Source organism: Myiozetetes cayanensis, unplaced genomic scaffold (assembly GCF_022539395.1).
Source record: "Myiozetetes cayanensis isolate MyiCay16 unplaced genomic scaffold, myiCay2020 scf1, whole genome shotgun sequence".
Taxonomy (NCBI): Eukaryota; Metazoa; Chordata; class Aves; order Passeriformes; family Tyrannidae; genus Myiozetetes; species Myiozetetes cayanensis.
Window position 1 is genome coordinate 133,082,452 of NW_026086604.1, and position 16,754 is coordinate 133,099,205.

General features: G+C 44.3%; 1 protein-coding gene across 1 annotated transcript in view; it reads left to right on the forward strand.

Annotated features, from left to right (window-relative positions):
- The first annotated feature begins 4,782 nt into the window (after positions 1-4,782).
- SPAG6 (sperm associated antigen 6) overlaps positions 4,783-16,754 on the forward strand; it is a 36,780-nt gene continuing 24,808 nt past the window's right edge. Inside the window, exons 1-3 of the mRNA XM_050325713.1 lie at positions 4,783-4,879; positions 5,010-5,105; positions 15,763-15,929. Coding sequence (XP_050181670.1) covers positions 4,855-4,879; positions 5,010-5,105; positions 15,763-15,929 — 288 coding nt within the window. The 5' untranslated portion in view covers positions 4,783-4,854. The remainder of the gene's footprint in view (positions 4,880-5,009; positions 5,106-15,762; positions 15,930-16,754) is intronic.

A 16,754-nucleotide genomic window follows, 5' to 3' on the forward strand; every position in this document is an offset into this window, starting at 1 on the left:
GAGCCAGCCTTCCCAGCCCTGGCGCTCTCCCTGCCACCTCCGCCCTAGGTGCTCGGGGTTTGCAGGCTGTTCAGCTGATTTGTTGCTAATAGCAACCACACGACAGCGATTTGCAGCCTTTGCTGCTGCCAGCGCCTCTCGTTACACCTTCTTCTGCAAACCGGGATATCGTCTGGCTGCTGCTTGTCCCCACCCCTTTAACCGCAGCAGCCAGGGACAATGATGGTGCAGGAGGATGGGACGGCCGCGGGGCGAGCTGCGGGCTCCGCTGGGCACCGCGCAGGTTTGGTCCTTCCAGATCAAGAACTAAATACTGGCCAGCATTCAGCCGCAGCCGCGCAGGCTCCGCGCATTTCGCATTGTGTGGCAGCATTGTTGAGCTGCCAGAGCCCGCAATCCGACCGGCGCGGGGCGGGGAGGGGGGAAGGAAAGAAGCGCTGCTGGGTTTACATATGTAGATGTGGGCAGCGTTCAGCGCCAAGCCGACACACACCCTCCCCCGGAGCATCAGACACAAAGGAAGACCTCGCTCCTTTCAAGTCCCAAGAATAAATTAAGCTTCGGCTTTCAGTTTTGGAACGTCCAAAAAAAATTTTTTTTTTTTTTTTTTTTTTTAATGGCACTGCACAAGAGCTGGCGGTTCCGCAGGAAACCAGAGGTGTAACCATATGCACGTGGTAAAAAGGACTCAGCCCTACCAGCTAATATTTCCTGGTCCCATCCTGCAAGTCAACCTGACATGTTTTGCACTTTTCCGGTTTATTTATACCTTAAAATTTTTATTCAGTCTTTGCCTACTGTAATGGCCACGCACCAATCTCTACTAACAAAATCTGTACCTTTTACATATTTACAGTAAAAAATATCTGTTCAAATGCCAGCGTCGTCCTCTTAAGTGAAGAAAAAGGAGAAGTCCTCTTTCTAGAGCGTTTGAAGTGCCTCGACGTTTCTGTCTTCGCCTCATAGAACTAATTTACTCTATAGGAAGGTCTCACAAACTAAACTCACCACCGAAAATCCGGAGAGGGGACCCCAGAATGGCGTGAGCCCCCGAAGCCCCAGAGCCAAAGCTCGGGGAGGGGTGTGTGTGAAAGGGAACTCTCCACTGCTATGGTCTCTCTGATAGAGTCTTTGCTAAAATCAGGTAACGGCAAAGCCCAAATTAAATTTGAAAATTAAATTATTCAAGGATTCAAATTTATTTTATTAGATGCTATATGTGGAGTTGAAGATTCTTCACTCAGTGTACTCTCTTCGAGAGAGCGCTTCAGTTTCCTACATCCCATTTACTCCCACTAACCTCTCCACTTGCAACCTCCTGGCTTTCAAAAACCCAATGTTTCCAATTCGGATCCGCGGGAGCGAGCGGAAGAGTTTGCACGTTGCTCTTCCCACCAGATGCACTTAGTCGTGCAAACACAGAATTAAACCCTCTAATTTCAGTAACCCTGTAAATATCTCCTCAACGCCTTGAACAATTTACTGGCAAGCAGAGGAGACCCTCCAGAGGCAGATCGGGCGACCCTGCCGACGGGCGCGGGAGGCGGCCGGGGGCAGCTCCAGCTCCAGCTGACCCGCAGCTCCGGTGGGCTGTCCCAGGGGCGTCCCGAAGCCGGGAAGGCGCTGCATTAAGGCGCGGGAAGACCTCACCTTTTAATGGGCGTCGTGCCGTTTCAAGCCGTAGTGGAGCATCCACGGCTGGACCAGCCGAGGCACCGCAGGGCATGAGCCGTCGGGGGGCAGCGAGCCCGACCCTGGACCTGCCACCCAGTGCCTTTCCAGCCGGGGGGTCCTGCGGAGCACTCGGCTTCTCCCGTGCTGACGCTGAGTCACCTGTTGCCTGGCACCCGTGGGGACGAGAGCAAGCCGAGAAAACCCATACCCCAAAAACTCCAGGAGCAACTTCGCCCTTCCCCATCTTGGGGAAAACGATGCTTATCCGCCCCACTTTGGGCATGTTTCCGAGTGAATCAAAGGCTGAGATTAAAGAACACCCACCAGAAAGTGAAGGTACATTATTCATTTGGATAACTGTTGCCTATTCCCCTGGGGTCCGGTTTATTTTTTAAGGTGACGTGTACGGTAACACAGTCATTACTAACACCACCCGCTTAAGGATACAGGTTTCCCACTAATGAGCACCCCAGCAGTAGGCAATGAAGTCTCACAACTACGTCATTTCCATAAATGATTTTCCGTCTTCAGTACTTTTGCGAGAACCGGTGACATTTCCGTAGACCGCATTTGCATGGTGTTTATTCCTCATTATTATTATTAACCATGTGAATAGACTCTCACTAGCAAGCAACGAAGTGTGACAGCAAATCGTGGTGGTACTCAGGGTGCGTTTGTGTTGTTCCTTATCCAAACATTAGACTTAATTACACAGATAAATCAATTTATCTGTAATCGACACATCTGCTTTTTTTTTTTTTTCTTTTTAAACCTCTGGAAGTAATTCATCACCATTTGTTTATTTTTTATTTAACTTAAGAACAGAAATAAGTATAAAGAAATGTGTTTAACAGCTGTTCCTTTCTCAAGTACACATGGTGATAATTTCCCAAAATATTTTCTGTGGCAAACGACCTTCTCACCAATCTGATTTTATTTGTCTCCTTTATTTGTAAAGAATAGCACACCCCCTGTTTAATTTGTTTGGTTAAAGAGATTTTTTTTTGCACTAAATACCCCTAGAAACGCATAGTTCATTTTAAACCACAATATTGTGTTAGCCCCTCTCTTTTCAGCTGAGCAAACACATAGATGATTAAAAAAAAAATTAATGTCTTTCTTACACTTTTCCAAACTTTTAAGATGTGGTTGAAGTAACTTCAGCGTTCCAACTTTATCGTATGAGACAAAACTTTATACTACCTATCAAATACCATGTTTGTATAGTGTCAGCCGTCTGATTTTTTATATTTTGAGTTTTGGAGGACAAATTACTAGCCTATGAAATCTTGAAGCCACTGTGCGATATAGAGTGACTACAGAAAGAGACTTTTTTAGGGAATATTACCTCTGATTTTCTGTTGTGGATTACAATTTCACTTGGAGCAGCCTGATCGATAGCAGAGTTAACTATTACCTTGGTTCACAAGCATCCCGCGTCTTGGGAATCGCTCTCAAAAAATACTGGACGTGATGTAGAGTCTATTTCTATTCAAACCCTGAGAACACTGATTTAACTTTCCCGTCCCACCGTTTGCATTAGTTGCTATACAGCCCTCCAAGGTTGTGTTTACTGATAGATGAAACCATGTCTTTGCCGCCTGGTTTTGAAGAGAATTATTTCTAATTAGTCCTTATGGCCGGGCACCAAGATGGGAAAAGTGGAAGACAGTGCCCAACTTATCTACCAGAATCATACGCTGTTGGAAAAAAAAAAAATTAAAAAATACTGTTATGGTACACAGGAATAACCAATACCTGTGCTTGGCAGTCAGAGGGCTGCTGCCGGACCATCTCTCATCGCCGTGCCCCTTCCCCCCCTGCTCCCCCTGCACGGAGAGAGCGGATGCTGCCCACGGCCACCGCGGCTGAGCGGGGCGGGGTGCTGGCGCTGCGCGGATCTCTTGCGCGGGTGGGTGCGCTCGGGCTGATCATTAACCTCGCCGGGTACAGACTGAGAGGAGCCTTCCCTTCCAGCGAGGGACGGCGCTTCTTCCGCTGTTCTTCCCCCGCTGCTCCCGGCGGAGGCGGTGGCCGCAGCCCACGGGCTCGCCTCTGGGCGTCCGCACTGTCCGCACCGCCCCGGCCGCGGATGGACGGGGGCTCCGCGGCCCCAAGCAGGACAAGTTCATTCCTCGTGCGGCGCGAAAACCCCCTGCGTGGGCCGGCGCGGCGGCGTCGGGCAAGAGCGGAGATCCCCGAGGAGCAATAGCATCAGTGGTGAGAAAGGAAAGAAAAAACTAAAACAACCCGCCTCCCAGAAGAATAAAGGCGCGGCGGGGTCGCGCAGCTCTGGAGTGCCCTTATTTTTTTTATTTTTCTTATTTTTCTTTTTATTTCTCCCCCACCCAAGGAGCGGAGGGGAGCGGGAGCCCGGCAGGCGAACCCCAGAGCAGCTGCCGGGCGATGCGCTGGACTCCGCCGGAGCGGTGGGGCTCTCCCTGCCTGCCCACCGGGCCCTTGGCAAGTTGCGCAGCAGCGGAGCGGGACAAGGGACTCGCTCCCGGCGGAGAAGCGCGTCCCACCGGGGCGCACCCAATGTCAGCGGGAGTGGGCAGGCCCCAGGCCGGCAGTCCGACACCCCCGAGCCTCCGTCGGGCGGGACCCGGGGCCGCGCCTCGGCTGCGCCCGGACACGTCCCTGCTCTGATCCCGGCACTCTGATCCTGCGGGCGTTGCGCCTTCCCTGCCCGTGCCCGTCCTTTCCCGGCGCTCCCGGGGCAGCAGCTCCCGGTGAGAGGTGAGCGCACACGGCTCCTGCACACGTTTTGATGTCACGTCGTGTTCGCGCCCCCCACGGGTGCTGCGTGTGCGTGGCACAGTGGCGGTGCCCTCTCCGAGGGGCTGTCGGTCCGCACGGCCCCGCGCACCTCCGGAGGTGCCGATGCCCGCACCTGCACCGTAACCTAAGCCTGTGACCAGCGTGTGCGACCCGCCGCCAGCCGGGTACAGCCCGGGGCCCCGCAGCCCACCCCACCCCATCTCCTCCCGTCCCGCCGCGATCAGGCCCGGCCGGGGCACCGCGCGGAGCCCGCGGGGCGGGGCGGCAGCGGCAGCGGGAGGGCGCGGTGGCGTCACGGGCGAGGCTCCGCCCCTCGCGGCTCCGCTTCCGCCCGGTTGCCGGGGAGACGCGTCCGCGGCGCGGAAATCCCCGCGGGCGCGGAGCCCGCCCGGCGCCGCCATGAGCCAGCGCCAGGTCCTGCAAGGTAGGCCGGGGCCGGGGCTGCGGGGCCGGGGCCGGGGCCGGGGCCAGGGTCGGGGCTGCGGGGCCGGGGCCGGGGCCGGCGTGGTCCCCGCCCGCCCGCTGACCCGGTGCCCCGGCGCTGCCGCCCGCAGTGTTCGAGCAGTACCAGCGCGCCCGGACGCAGTTCGTGCAGGGGGTGGCCGACCTCGCCGCCCGCCCGCAGAGCATCGAGACCCTGCAGAGCGCAGGTACGCGGGGGCCGGCGGGGCCGGGCGGGGCGGCCGCGGGGGTTTGCGAGGTCCCGCGGGGCCACCGGGGCCTTTCCCTGATCTTCTTTTCTTTCTCCCCTTCCTCCCCCGTTGGCCACTCAGTTACCGAGGATTTATTTTCCAGAATTTATTTTTGCCGAGTCGCCCGCGGCGCGGGGGAAGGTGATTGCGCTGCTCAGCGGCGGGCGGGTGTCCCGCGGGTCTGTGCGGAGTGGGGTGACTCCGTCTGTGACCTCGTGTTAACTTCAAGGAAAATTTCTCACTATAACCCGTTTCTTCATTTACTTCCTCTAGCTTCCACTGTAGCTTTAAGTACAGAAATTGGACTTCCCGATGAAACCAGTGCTGAGTTGCCAAGGAAGTCTTACTTTTGAATAAACTATTTTTATACTGGCTTTAAAAGTTGTTACTAAATTCTTCGATGCTTTCTGTCAGCAGATTTGTTCAGTTTGGGAGGGATTTGCTTTTGTTACATTCTTGTCATGGGATGTCGTGAACCAAATTGAACATTTTTAGAAAGAGGAGCTGCAGGAGCACTTCTACCAGCTGTTGTGCTGCTGGCATCTGGCACACTCTGCCACTCTGCTCGGCCAGAGTTCCTGAGCTTGAAAGAGGAAAAAGAAGTGCTTGGTAATCGATTACCTGAATGACAACTTGAAAATGTGGTGCAGATCAATTGTTGGTTTGCCATGTGGTATTAATGAATCGATTATGTTTTGTTTTATCCAGATTTTGTTTTTAATACTTGTTTCCCAGGTTTTGTAAAGCTGCCAGTCTTTTCTCAAATACAATGGTATCAAAAAAGCAAACAAAAAATGAAAGCCACTGGGGTAAATATTTACAACTTTCTGTTATTGTATTTGCAACTTTATTAAAATTGTTTTATTGAATATCTGTCATTTCAATTCTTGCTAAAGAAACATTTGTTTTGATTATGGGAGTGGCATGTTGACACGAAGCCTTTTGTATTACCTTGCTGTGGCTCTTGATTTTTTTTTTGGTTTTGTCTTGTTTTTAATCTTCCAGTGAGTTAATCCCACTGCTGTAGTTTACACAAGTGATCCCTGTTTACCAAAGGGACATCTTGGCTATAGGAATAATTTATGTCTTTGTATGAAGAGGTCCTTCTGTGTCCCTTTACGGTTCTGGTTTTAGCAGCTCACAGAGAGAGATCCCATTTAGGCAGGCTTCTTGCAGCTCAGCATATTAAAAAATGCAGCACATTAAAAAATATTAAAGGAAGCAGTCAAAGTGCCAAGCTAACTTTCATTATTTCAAATGCATTGCACTTCTTCTTAAAATAATTATTTGATGTAATCTGGTTGGTAACTAGCTCAAAACTGATTTCTTACTTGTGCAAAACAAATAATCAGTTCAGAGGCCCGAAACTTCCTTCTGCACATAGCTGGTGCTGGTCTGAAGGTTAATTTTACAGGGATCAGGCTCTGTGTAGTAATGTGGAAATGTAAGTTTGTGTAGGTTATCCTTCTTGGCTCTTTCTGGTGCTGAGCTGCTTTTCCACAGGCTTTAGTTTTTCAGCTGGTGGAAAAGAGGGGAATGTCTGCAAATATAGTGTTTCCTATTACAGTTTGTTTGAATGGCCCATAAATATTTTGTTGTCTTTCTCACCTGTGCCTTTAAAAATACATAGTGGTTATATAACTGAAATGATAGCTGTTCATTTTCATCTTTTCTGGATGTTCTAGACACGGGTTTAAAAACCTCCTCCTAAGTCAAACGTGATTAAGTATTTTTTTAAAACTCTCCCACTAAATAAAATTTGGTCCTTCTGTTAAAACCCTTATATTTTGAGACATAGCTCTCTAGCACATCACTGATGTATCTTTTATGGTCTTGAGCACTGAAGCAATGATTTAAGAAAGATGTCTGTCTATACGTGTATCTCTGTATAAATCCATACATAAAGTGATTGAGGGGGCTTGTTTCTTATTCTGGTGAATAGGATTTCTAGCCATCCCTTATGGAGAACACTGTTTTAAGAAGATGAGGAAAGTCTTTGTCTGCTGTAATTTTATATTAGCTATAGGAGTCAGGGGCACCTTGCAGGGTTCTTTTGTTGGATCTCAAAAGTTGTCAGGGCTTAGTATTTTGCTGGCTGGCACAGAAGGCAAGATTACAGTGACTTGAATTGGAACAAAATTGAGCCCTTAAGAATTCAGACTGGCAGCAGTGAAAGATCAGTGCTCAAGGAATAAAGCATCTGATCCCATTTTAGAAGTCCTCCTTATAAATGCTTAAAATCTTATAAGGAAAATAAATACTAGTTTGAGACCTTACTCTTTATGGAGGTGTTTCCGGACACCATGTTAACATCAGGAAAGATGGAAGTGTATTGAAAACGTAGTTGCAAAGGAAATTCTCTATTATGCTATAAGCCCTGCATCTGTGGTATTAGACCAGGTACAAGCAGTGGTATTATTGCAAATTTGGAGACTGCAGCCTGGAGGGAGCAAGCAACTGGGATCAGAGGCAGGAGTTCCTTGTGCTGGCTTGGCTACTGAGAAACCTTAAGGTGCCATTCTTGTATGACCTGTAAGGAAAACTGCTGAGAAGCTGGAATGAAGGTCAGAGACGGCCAACAGGAAACCCACCTTTTCTCAGGGCGTCTCTCTTCTGAGACTTCTGTAGCTCATCAAGTTCTGGAGCTGTTTTTCTCACTGAGCAGAAATCCTCAAAGTTGTTGTAACCAGGGAACTGGAATCTGTCCCTGGACTTTGACACATTTACATGGCGCTGGCTCTGTCCTGGTCAGGAATGTCCTGGGGGGTTAGTGCCTGGGAGCTTAACAGCTTTCTGGTGGCAGGGGTGTGCAAGGAATGATCAGAGAAATTCCTTTGTCTCAGAACTCATTCCTATATGTTTTCCAACTCTCTGGTTGGCTTTGATAAAGTTGTTTCTTATTATTAAATCCTACTGTGAATAATAATTGCAGGGTTTGTAATTTGAACATTTTATTAGTGGATACTTTGAAAAAAAAACTCCTCCAAACTAAAAACTTTTCCATTTAGTAAATATACATGTGAAACAATGACAATCTTGTTTCTGGAGGCGTGGTGACTAATGGGAGAAGCTACTTTGGTAGTAGCAGTTTTAAACATACTCTTTAAAAATAAATCTATTAGTTTGGCAGCTACTGCTCATGAAGTTTGGTACCAGAATGCATTATTCAGCTCCACACCCCCTCATCCTTCCAAAATTTAAAATCCTAGAAACAGACTATTTTCAATTATAGTGGCAGAACCTGGGAGAATTTGAGTTCTCTTTCTTGCACTGAGATTTAGGCAGCTGTCTGTCTTTTGATAGAGGTAGGAGAAACCCTGAGGTGGTACTAATATATTTCTATGAGTGGTAATCACTGAGGGTCTAATATTTTTTACTGTGTGAAATGCAGTGAAATCCACTGAAATAGAATTTTGTTTTAATTTTTTTATTTTAGAGGCATTTACAATTCATATTTAGTACTTATATCAGCGTATGACTTGACTAACATCTGGGTATTCATTTTTGAATTATCTGACCATATTGTTTTTATTTATTTATTTTGCATTAGAACATATGGTGATGAGTGTTGCTTTTGATATGTAAGTTATTTAAGGCCATCATGGTGATTAAGAAACAGTTTAGTCTTGCAATTTAGCCGTTGACTTTAAAGATATTACAAGATCAGCTCTTTAACCCCTTTCTTGGGGCTAATCACATTCTTAAGCATAATGGCTGTGGAAGTCATACGGAAAACTGAGTATGGAATGTAGAAAAAACACTGAAGCTGTGTGGTACAGCAGCCTGTGTGCTGGGGCCCTACACACCTGGGTTCCCTTCTCTTTGCTGCTGCAGTGTTTTTATCATCTAGGACAGATAACTTCAGCCGCTGTTCCTCTGCCTTACCTACATGCTGGGCAGTCTGCAGGGTTCCAAGAAAGTTCCAAAATGTCAGTGTAAAGGAAGATCCTTTCCCAGTGAGTCTCTTTCAACAGTCCTCCCACTCTATCAGCCCACGACCCTGAGCCCAGGTCTCCTCTCCATTACACCTGATATCAAGCTGCTTTTGAGGTCTTATGCTCCAGGACTGAGCCCTCTCCTCCCCTTTTACCTCTTGGCATTTTCTCCTGTATCTGTTCCTCACAATTCACGTTAGCAAGAGGCTATGGCTTGGGTGCAGGGCTCATCTGAATCAGACTGGGGCTCCACCACAAACCCTTGGGGCATGGCAGATTTTCCCCTACTTTGTGGTCTGTTTTTATGTAAGTAAAGGGTGATTGTCATCAGTGTTAGGTCTCTCTCACCTTCAGAGCTAACTGGTGACAGGTTTTAGGAGCTATATTTCCACATCTTTGGAGTCGTTTTAGGAGCCTTTATTATTGAGGAAAGGCTATTCAAATCTATTTCTCTCCTCCAACTGAGTCTTTCTGCCCATCAACTTTTCTTTCTAGTGTACGTATCTTAAATGTACCGTTTTTAAATGTGATAGTTAAACACTTGGCCGTGTAATTAAGATCAGACTTTGGGAAGCAATTTTACGATATAGTTCCACATTTTGCATAATGTTAAAGAACGTGCTTTGATAGCACAGTGCTTTATAGAAAGCTTACTGGAAGCATTTGGAGCTTGAAAGTGGATATGCATGAACGGACTCCAGTGCCCCCATGTAGCCAGTTTCAACACTGGGGTTTGTGTCCTCTCTTGAGAGGGATGCTTTTTTATTTTATTTTATTTTATTTTATTTTGAGGTAAAAGTTTTGCTGAGCATTGGTGGCAGGAGAAATGGGAGAGAAGTATGCCATGTGGCATGAAAGGCAAAAGGTTGTCTTGGGAGTTGTAGCAGATCAAGTGTGGAGAGTGGCTTTCCCCAAGGCTTGATGACATGGTGGTACCTTGTGAAGAGAGGAAGGAGGCTTCATACTAAGGAAAGTACGAGAGAGATGAAAGGAGAAAGTAAATGCAGCTGAATCTGGAGGACTTGACTTTTTCTGTAACTCAATCAAATGGAAGCTCACCTGCTCCAGGATTCTTCCTCTTCTCAGCCTCCTGGCCTGTTTGGAGATTTGCAAGTAAAATGCCAAAACCGGAATTCATTAGAAACTTCAGTCTCATCTTAACAAGTGGCCATTAAAGAAAAGCAGCTCCTTGTGACCACCTTGGTTTTGGTGTGTCTGTAGGATTATGTGGTAGCCACTAATATCCCTTTGAGAGGTATTTTCAAAAATTCATCCTCTTGGAAGAGGATTAGTTATGCTCCATTAATGCAGAAACAGGGTCTGGCATCTAAGGAAGAGAAACTTACTGCTCCTCAGTCCTTCAGAAATCTCCAGTCATACTGTCAAACTGAATCTGCATTATATCCCACACCATCTGGTAATTGCTGTACGAATTACTTGATTACCCAGAGTCTCTGTTACCAAACTGTATTCATGTTCCCTTTGATCTTTGAAGGATTGTAGTTGTGCTGTGCATGGAACTGTCGCAGTGAGGAGTCCTTTCTCATGGCGAGTCACACTTGAGGAGTCTGTCCTTGAGACATGCATACTATGTTGTCTCTGGAAGAGGCTGTGTCAAGATGAGTGAGTGTGAAAATTCTCTCTCACTACTCTTCTGAGAAATTTGTTTTAAGGAGGAGACTTTAAACTCACTGCTATGCTGCTTCTAACAAAGGGCAGTTGAAGATAGGGAGTTGGGGTGAGGCAGAAATAAATGTCCATTGTATTTCCTTGTTAAGTCAGCTGAATTTGACATGAGGAGCTCTGGAAAATGAAGCTGATATGATAAATGTGTGAGTGCCAGTGTTAGCTCAGTAAATGTTCTTAATGTAAGAGGTAGCACACAGAAATGAGATGTTATCTTTGATCCAAAGGACAGACTCTTCAAGATAAGAGGGAGTCCAGAAACAGCAGTAGTGTAGAATGACTTTACCCCACATTTTAAAACACAAATAAACTTTCCTTTAAGGAGGGAGAATAGGGTAGGAGTGGTCATCTTCAGGTGCAGAAATGGAAAGAATTTCCAATGTAGTGATGTTTCTCTGATTTGTGATTAGTCAAGTTTGACAAGGATTTGATGGGGATGGGAGGAGGGTAGAAGTATTCTGCATAGATTCCAGGTGGTTTTCCCCAAGAAATCAAAATGACTAAGCAGAGATTGCTATCTCCAGAATAGTGAGTATTTGTTTAGCTACAGAAACTTGGAGGGAAAGAAAAGAAAAGAATTTGGAACCTGCTGCTGCCCTGAGTGATTTTTTTTTTCCCCAGATAAGCAGCAGCCAGCACTTGCTTGCTAAAAGAAAGTACATCAGGCCTGTACATAACAGCTCCACTTGAGAAGTGTGTGTGATTCAGCTTCTAAAGTGTGTCATTATTTAAAACAAATCTGAGTGGGAAACTGAGGATAGAAAGGGGAATCATTCCTTGCCCAAGGTCAGTCAAGGTTCTGTGATGCAAGAGAGAATATTTGGCAGTAATTCTTTGTTACTCTGTTTCTGAGTGCTAGTGGGAACTCTTCCAAAACAAATCTAGTCCAATGGTCTAAATGCCTTATTTTGTAGTTTACTTTGTGTGTGGTTGCCTTTGAATTAGAGTTAATGAATTTCCTACTTCTGTCACAACAGACTTATTTGGAAGAAGACCTAAGAGTTCTAAAGTTTCAGCAGCAAGACACTGTTACTCCCTGATCTGTACAGCCTTGTTCACTTGAGTGAATGGTAAAGTAAGAGGAAATTGTTGAAAAGTTCTTGCCTATTTTCCCGCTCTAAGATAATGTTAGATACATTTGAATTTAATTAAAAATGCTGATAGGATTCCTGGCTTGGATCTCTTTAGAGAAGAGGGGTAGACTTAGCTGTAGACAGGATAGCTGAAAGGAAGAGATCAGATAGAGGAGCTCACCAAACACAGCTGACTCTGGGAGAAAGAGCTGGGCAGGGGACAGTGCTGGAAAGCTTCATCCTGTTTCAGGCACATCTGCCCTTTTCAGCACTATCTTCAAAAGTCATAGAAGAGAAGGTGGATATCTTGGCTTTCCATATATAGGTGTTTTAGTGGAGACTATAGAATCTGTGTAGCTGTTTCCATGCTGTCAGAATTAATTTTTTTTTTTTTAATGCTGTAAACAAAGAAGTACTAGGTTTTCTGAAGATGTAAAAATCATGACAATGGTGAAAACTGCTCAAGCCTTTGGTCTTACAGAGTAGTTGGAGATGATGGATAGCATTTCAACACAAAGAAAGAAAGTGATTTTAAGAGAAGGTGGAAAGTAAAGGTAAAAGCTTTTAATTATGTTCAAAGCGCAGGCGTAATCTAGGCCTATGCACTTCTCTCAATTCTCTCAATTTGATGTCAATATAAGGCTTGTACAGCAACAGGAATTGATTTTTCTTTGTCTTGTTCCTTGAAAATTCTCTCTATGATAATTATTTGTTCACTGTCTCTTCTTACATTCAGACATCACTTTAAGAAAATATAGTCTCCTTGAGAATGAACACAGTTGCTATTATTTCTAAACCTGTTTCTTTTTCTAACCCTGTTGTAGCATCTTGTGCCCTTTCTTCAAACAATAACTCCCATTTCACATTTCATCTTTTTCCTCACTTTAAGCTGCACCAACTAAAATAATTTGCAGTAGAACATTTTCTGCTGATGCTTAAATGTTATTACCTAACTTTACAAAGTTTAGACTGCCATGAAATGAATGGTGTTGGTCATAGGGAGGCATGCTGCATGGAAATATTTTCAGATTCAAGGCTTTATACCCTGTTCTAAAAAGTGAAATCCATATCAGCTAATCTTGAAAATACAAATTATATAAATCTCATATTTGGGACAACTCAAAGCATATGTATGTGCAACTTTCTTGTATGTGGTTTTACATTTTGCAGTGTGTAGGTATGTCACAAAGACTAGAAATGTGTCACATGGTCCGAATCTAGCTCCTGGGTAAAGTGATTCTAGTCTGTTTAAATTTCACTGAATTTCGAGACCATCACCAGAACTGACGTTACCAGTTGGACATATCCTAGTTCAATGTCCCAGTCATCAGGTCTTGGCTTTTTTAGGGTCAGGACACTGCACTGTGAAGTGTTCCTTTCCCTCTCCCTCAATCACTTCTAACAGTCTCTTTTGTATCAATAAAACTAAATTTTTTGTCCTTTTTTAAATTTATTACATAATCTTATTTCATATTATCTCAAGTCAAATGTAATATGTGTACACTAAATGCAAGTGAACTACTTCTAACTGTTCCTACTTCACTGAAATACCTTCAATGTAGACAGAGTCAGAACAGCATGAGGTCCCCTCAGGAATTTCAGCAGCTGTTTGACCATGCAACTGATGTTAGAGGGAAGGACAAGAAATGCCCTCCCACAGAGGGTGCAGATGACTTACTAGAAGATAACAGATGATATATAGTGTTGGCCCCAACTCATTTATTTTTACTTTTAATTTGTCATATGAAGTACTTAGTGCAATTTTTTATATGAAGCATAACTTGCTAATGAGAACAAACCTGCTATTTGGGAGTTTGTGAGAAGATGTCAATATGATGACCACATTTCTGAGTAGTGACTTCTGCAAAGTGCTAAATGAATTCACGTTGATCTTACAATACTGGAGGATCTATCTTTTGTCAGCTGTACACAGGAGGCCTCTTTAGCTCCCAGTGGCTTTGACAGAAGTGTGAGCAGGCACCAGCACGTTGCAGACCTGTTCCATAGGTCCTACACGTCCATGTTCAATTAATGCATATTACAGAGCCATTTTTGGTGCTTCTGTAGTGCTGTTAGAAATCACAATTTCATTTTACTTTTCTCTTTTCTCCTTTTACTGTGTGCCCCCCTGAGATCTGTTTTATTCTGACTCGTGAACATGCTGGGAGGCTGTACCTCTCATGACAGTGCAGCTTTTGTCTGCAGTATTGACCTTCCTTCCAATTCATTAGTGGGCAGTGTGGCCTCCATGGTTAGTTTTTCTGCCTCTGCACTCCCAGCTCCTTCAGAGCCATGTATAGATTATTAGGTTATTTTCTTCTTTCTTGGAGCAATTGGTTTTGATGTAAAATAAAGGTGAGAATTATATTGCTACTCAACTTTTTTTTTTTTTTTCTTTTCAGTGTCCTTCTATACGGAAGTATGCTATGGGTATAACTGTTACAGCCTCCATCCGTTTGGACTATTCCCTGCTCTGAGGTCCTCAGCTTTTCTTTGTCATGGTGTGCCTGTTGAACGCCTGGGTGTTACTTTCCATTAGGCAGTGGTCCCCTGTTGTGGGACTGTCACACCAAAAGACCTTTGCTCACTGCTAATAACCACAGGAGCCCTTGGGGAGGGCAGTCTTGCTTTCTTCCACAGTCACTCAACTAAATCTTTCCTTTCGTTACCAAAAAAAATGTAGTGGAAAGGACTGAGAGAGCTGATATGAAGGTAATCTGTGTAGCTCTGAGAGTTCAGTATTCTGTTGTAGCACATCTGCATTTTCAGAGAGCTCTGCTTTCTGGCTGAGGTATAAAGCTCTAAAGTGTTAATTCATGCAGCTGGCTGGTAGAGGGAAAGCACATTTCAAGAATCACAATACAAGTGATTTTCCCTTCCCAGACCTTACAAATCACATTTTTTATGTAACCAAGTGAATCTCATTTCTATCCTTATTGAAGAGTCTTACTTTAACTGTAGAAGGAGCTTCCAGATACAGGTTGGTCATCCTGGATCATCCCTGTTGCCTTTCACTGTACATTTTTCAGTTCCACTCTACTGGAGGGTATTAAATGTAGGACAGTGATGGTCTCTGCTTTGGCCTCTACCCCTTTCCAAATAATCCTGAACACCCTGTGTACTTCTGTGGGTAAAGTTTCTTCTCTGCTACTGAGCAAGAGCTGGTATCTCCACAGAACTGTCTGTTCTCACAATGAGATCTTTCTTCTGATTGTTAGTAATCTGTTTGGGGTCCATCACTGCATATAAAAGGTTGGGGTTGGGTTTCCTGTTTGAGTTCCATTTCACTTGCCATTTTGTTATCCAGTCATTCAGTTTCTAGTTCCTTATAGTTCCCCTCTCTGGTACTTTCATATTCTTTATGCTTAACTGATACACTGTGAAGGCAGAAGTGGACACACATCATAAATAATAACATGATAAGAAAATCTTCAACTCTTCTATCTGGAGTGTAATAGTGTGGGTTTTGGTCTCCAAATCAAGTAATTGCTTATAACAGATGAAATGTAATTTGGTGTAATTCAGTGTAGAGGTTCTGCTGGCATGATAAATGAGTGACAAGACAATGTCTTCTCACTAGAACCTCTGGATGGAGTTTTCCATGAATATGTAAACACATGCATTTTATATATGTTTGAATATACCTTATTTTCTTGTGTAAACTTTAAGACATGTATTTTACAGATATTTGAATACATCTTATTTCTACGTGTGACTTTTTTATATTTCAGAATTGTGTTGTACCTATGAAAAATGGTCAGAAACAACAGTGCTATCCAAGTGCCAACTTCATTTCAGCGGAACACCTGGATTTCCTACATATTCTTATTACCTGGAAGAGTAGGTTTTTATGAATAAAGGCAAATGTTTAGAAAAATGTCTGCTTACCAAATGGGATTTTCTCTTCCTGCTGTAACTCAGGTGTAGTGTCTTTGCTGAGACCTCTTTTGCTGGATGTTGTCCCAAGTGTTCGACAGACTGCTGCCTTGGGTCTCGGGAGACTTGCTGATTATAATGTGGACTTGGCAGAGGCAATTGTGAAGGCAGGCATTCTTCCACAGCTCGTGTGTTCATTGCCTGAGGAGAATGTAAGGCATGATTGTTTTCTTAAGTAATATTTTTTTTTAACTATTGCACAGGGAAGGGGAAATCTTTCTGTATCAGCATCTGTTGTTATTCTAATATGACATTAAATGTGCTGAAGTCAGAGCAGCATGTGTGTGTTTGAAACTCTGCGAGATCACTGTGTGCTTAAGTTTGACTTCAAATAAGCTTGACTTTAAAATGTCGTGTAACTGTTTAATGCACTATAGGCAATACATTCATTGCACTGAAATGTTTTTAAAATGTTGGGTGATGCTTTGTAAAAGCTCCCTCTTTAAAACTGAGACAATTTGAAAGCTGGGGTGATAAGTGACTAGGATTTGTCAGTAATACCAGACACTTGTAAAATACATATAAACCCCCGAACTTCTGTAATGAAATATTTAATATCTCCAAACATAGGCTTTTGGAAATCTCTAGCATGAGAAATATCAAACCACCGGCATAGGAAAATATACTGAAAGGTTTTCATTTTCATATTTGTCAAAACCAAAGTATAGTCACAATTGCAATCCAAATACATCTGGTGGTCTCTTTTACTCCCTTTTACACATTTTTCTTCAAGCTCCATGTCTCCTCCAGCTTTGATTTTCCAGTGATGCTAACCTAGATTAACTGAAATACTTACTAGTAAGGTTCCTAAAAACTGGAGTGAGACAGCTGAGAGTCAAGTGCACTGATATCATGGCCATACTAAAGGTTGCACTTTTGATTTAGAAGAAATAGGTTTTCAATGGAAATACAGTTTAGGAAACTATATATTTTAATTTTCAATCTTTTGAGGGAAACATAGATGTAAGTACTCATTG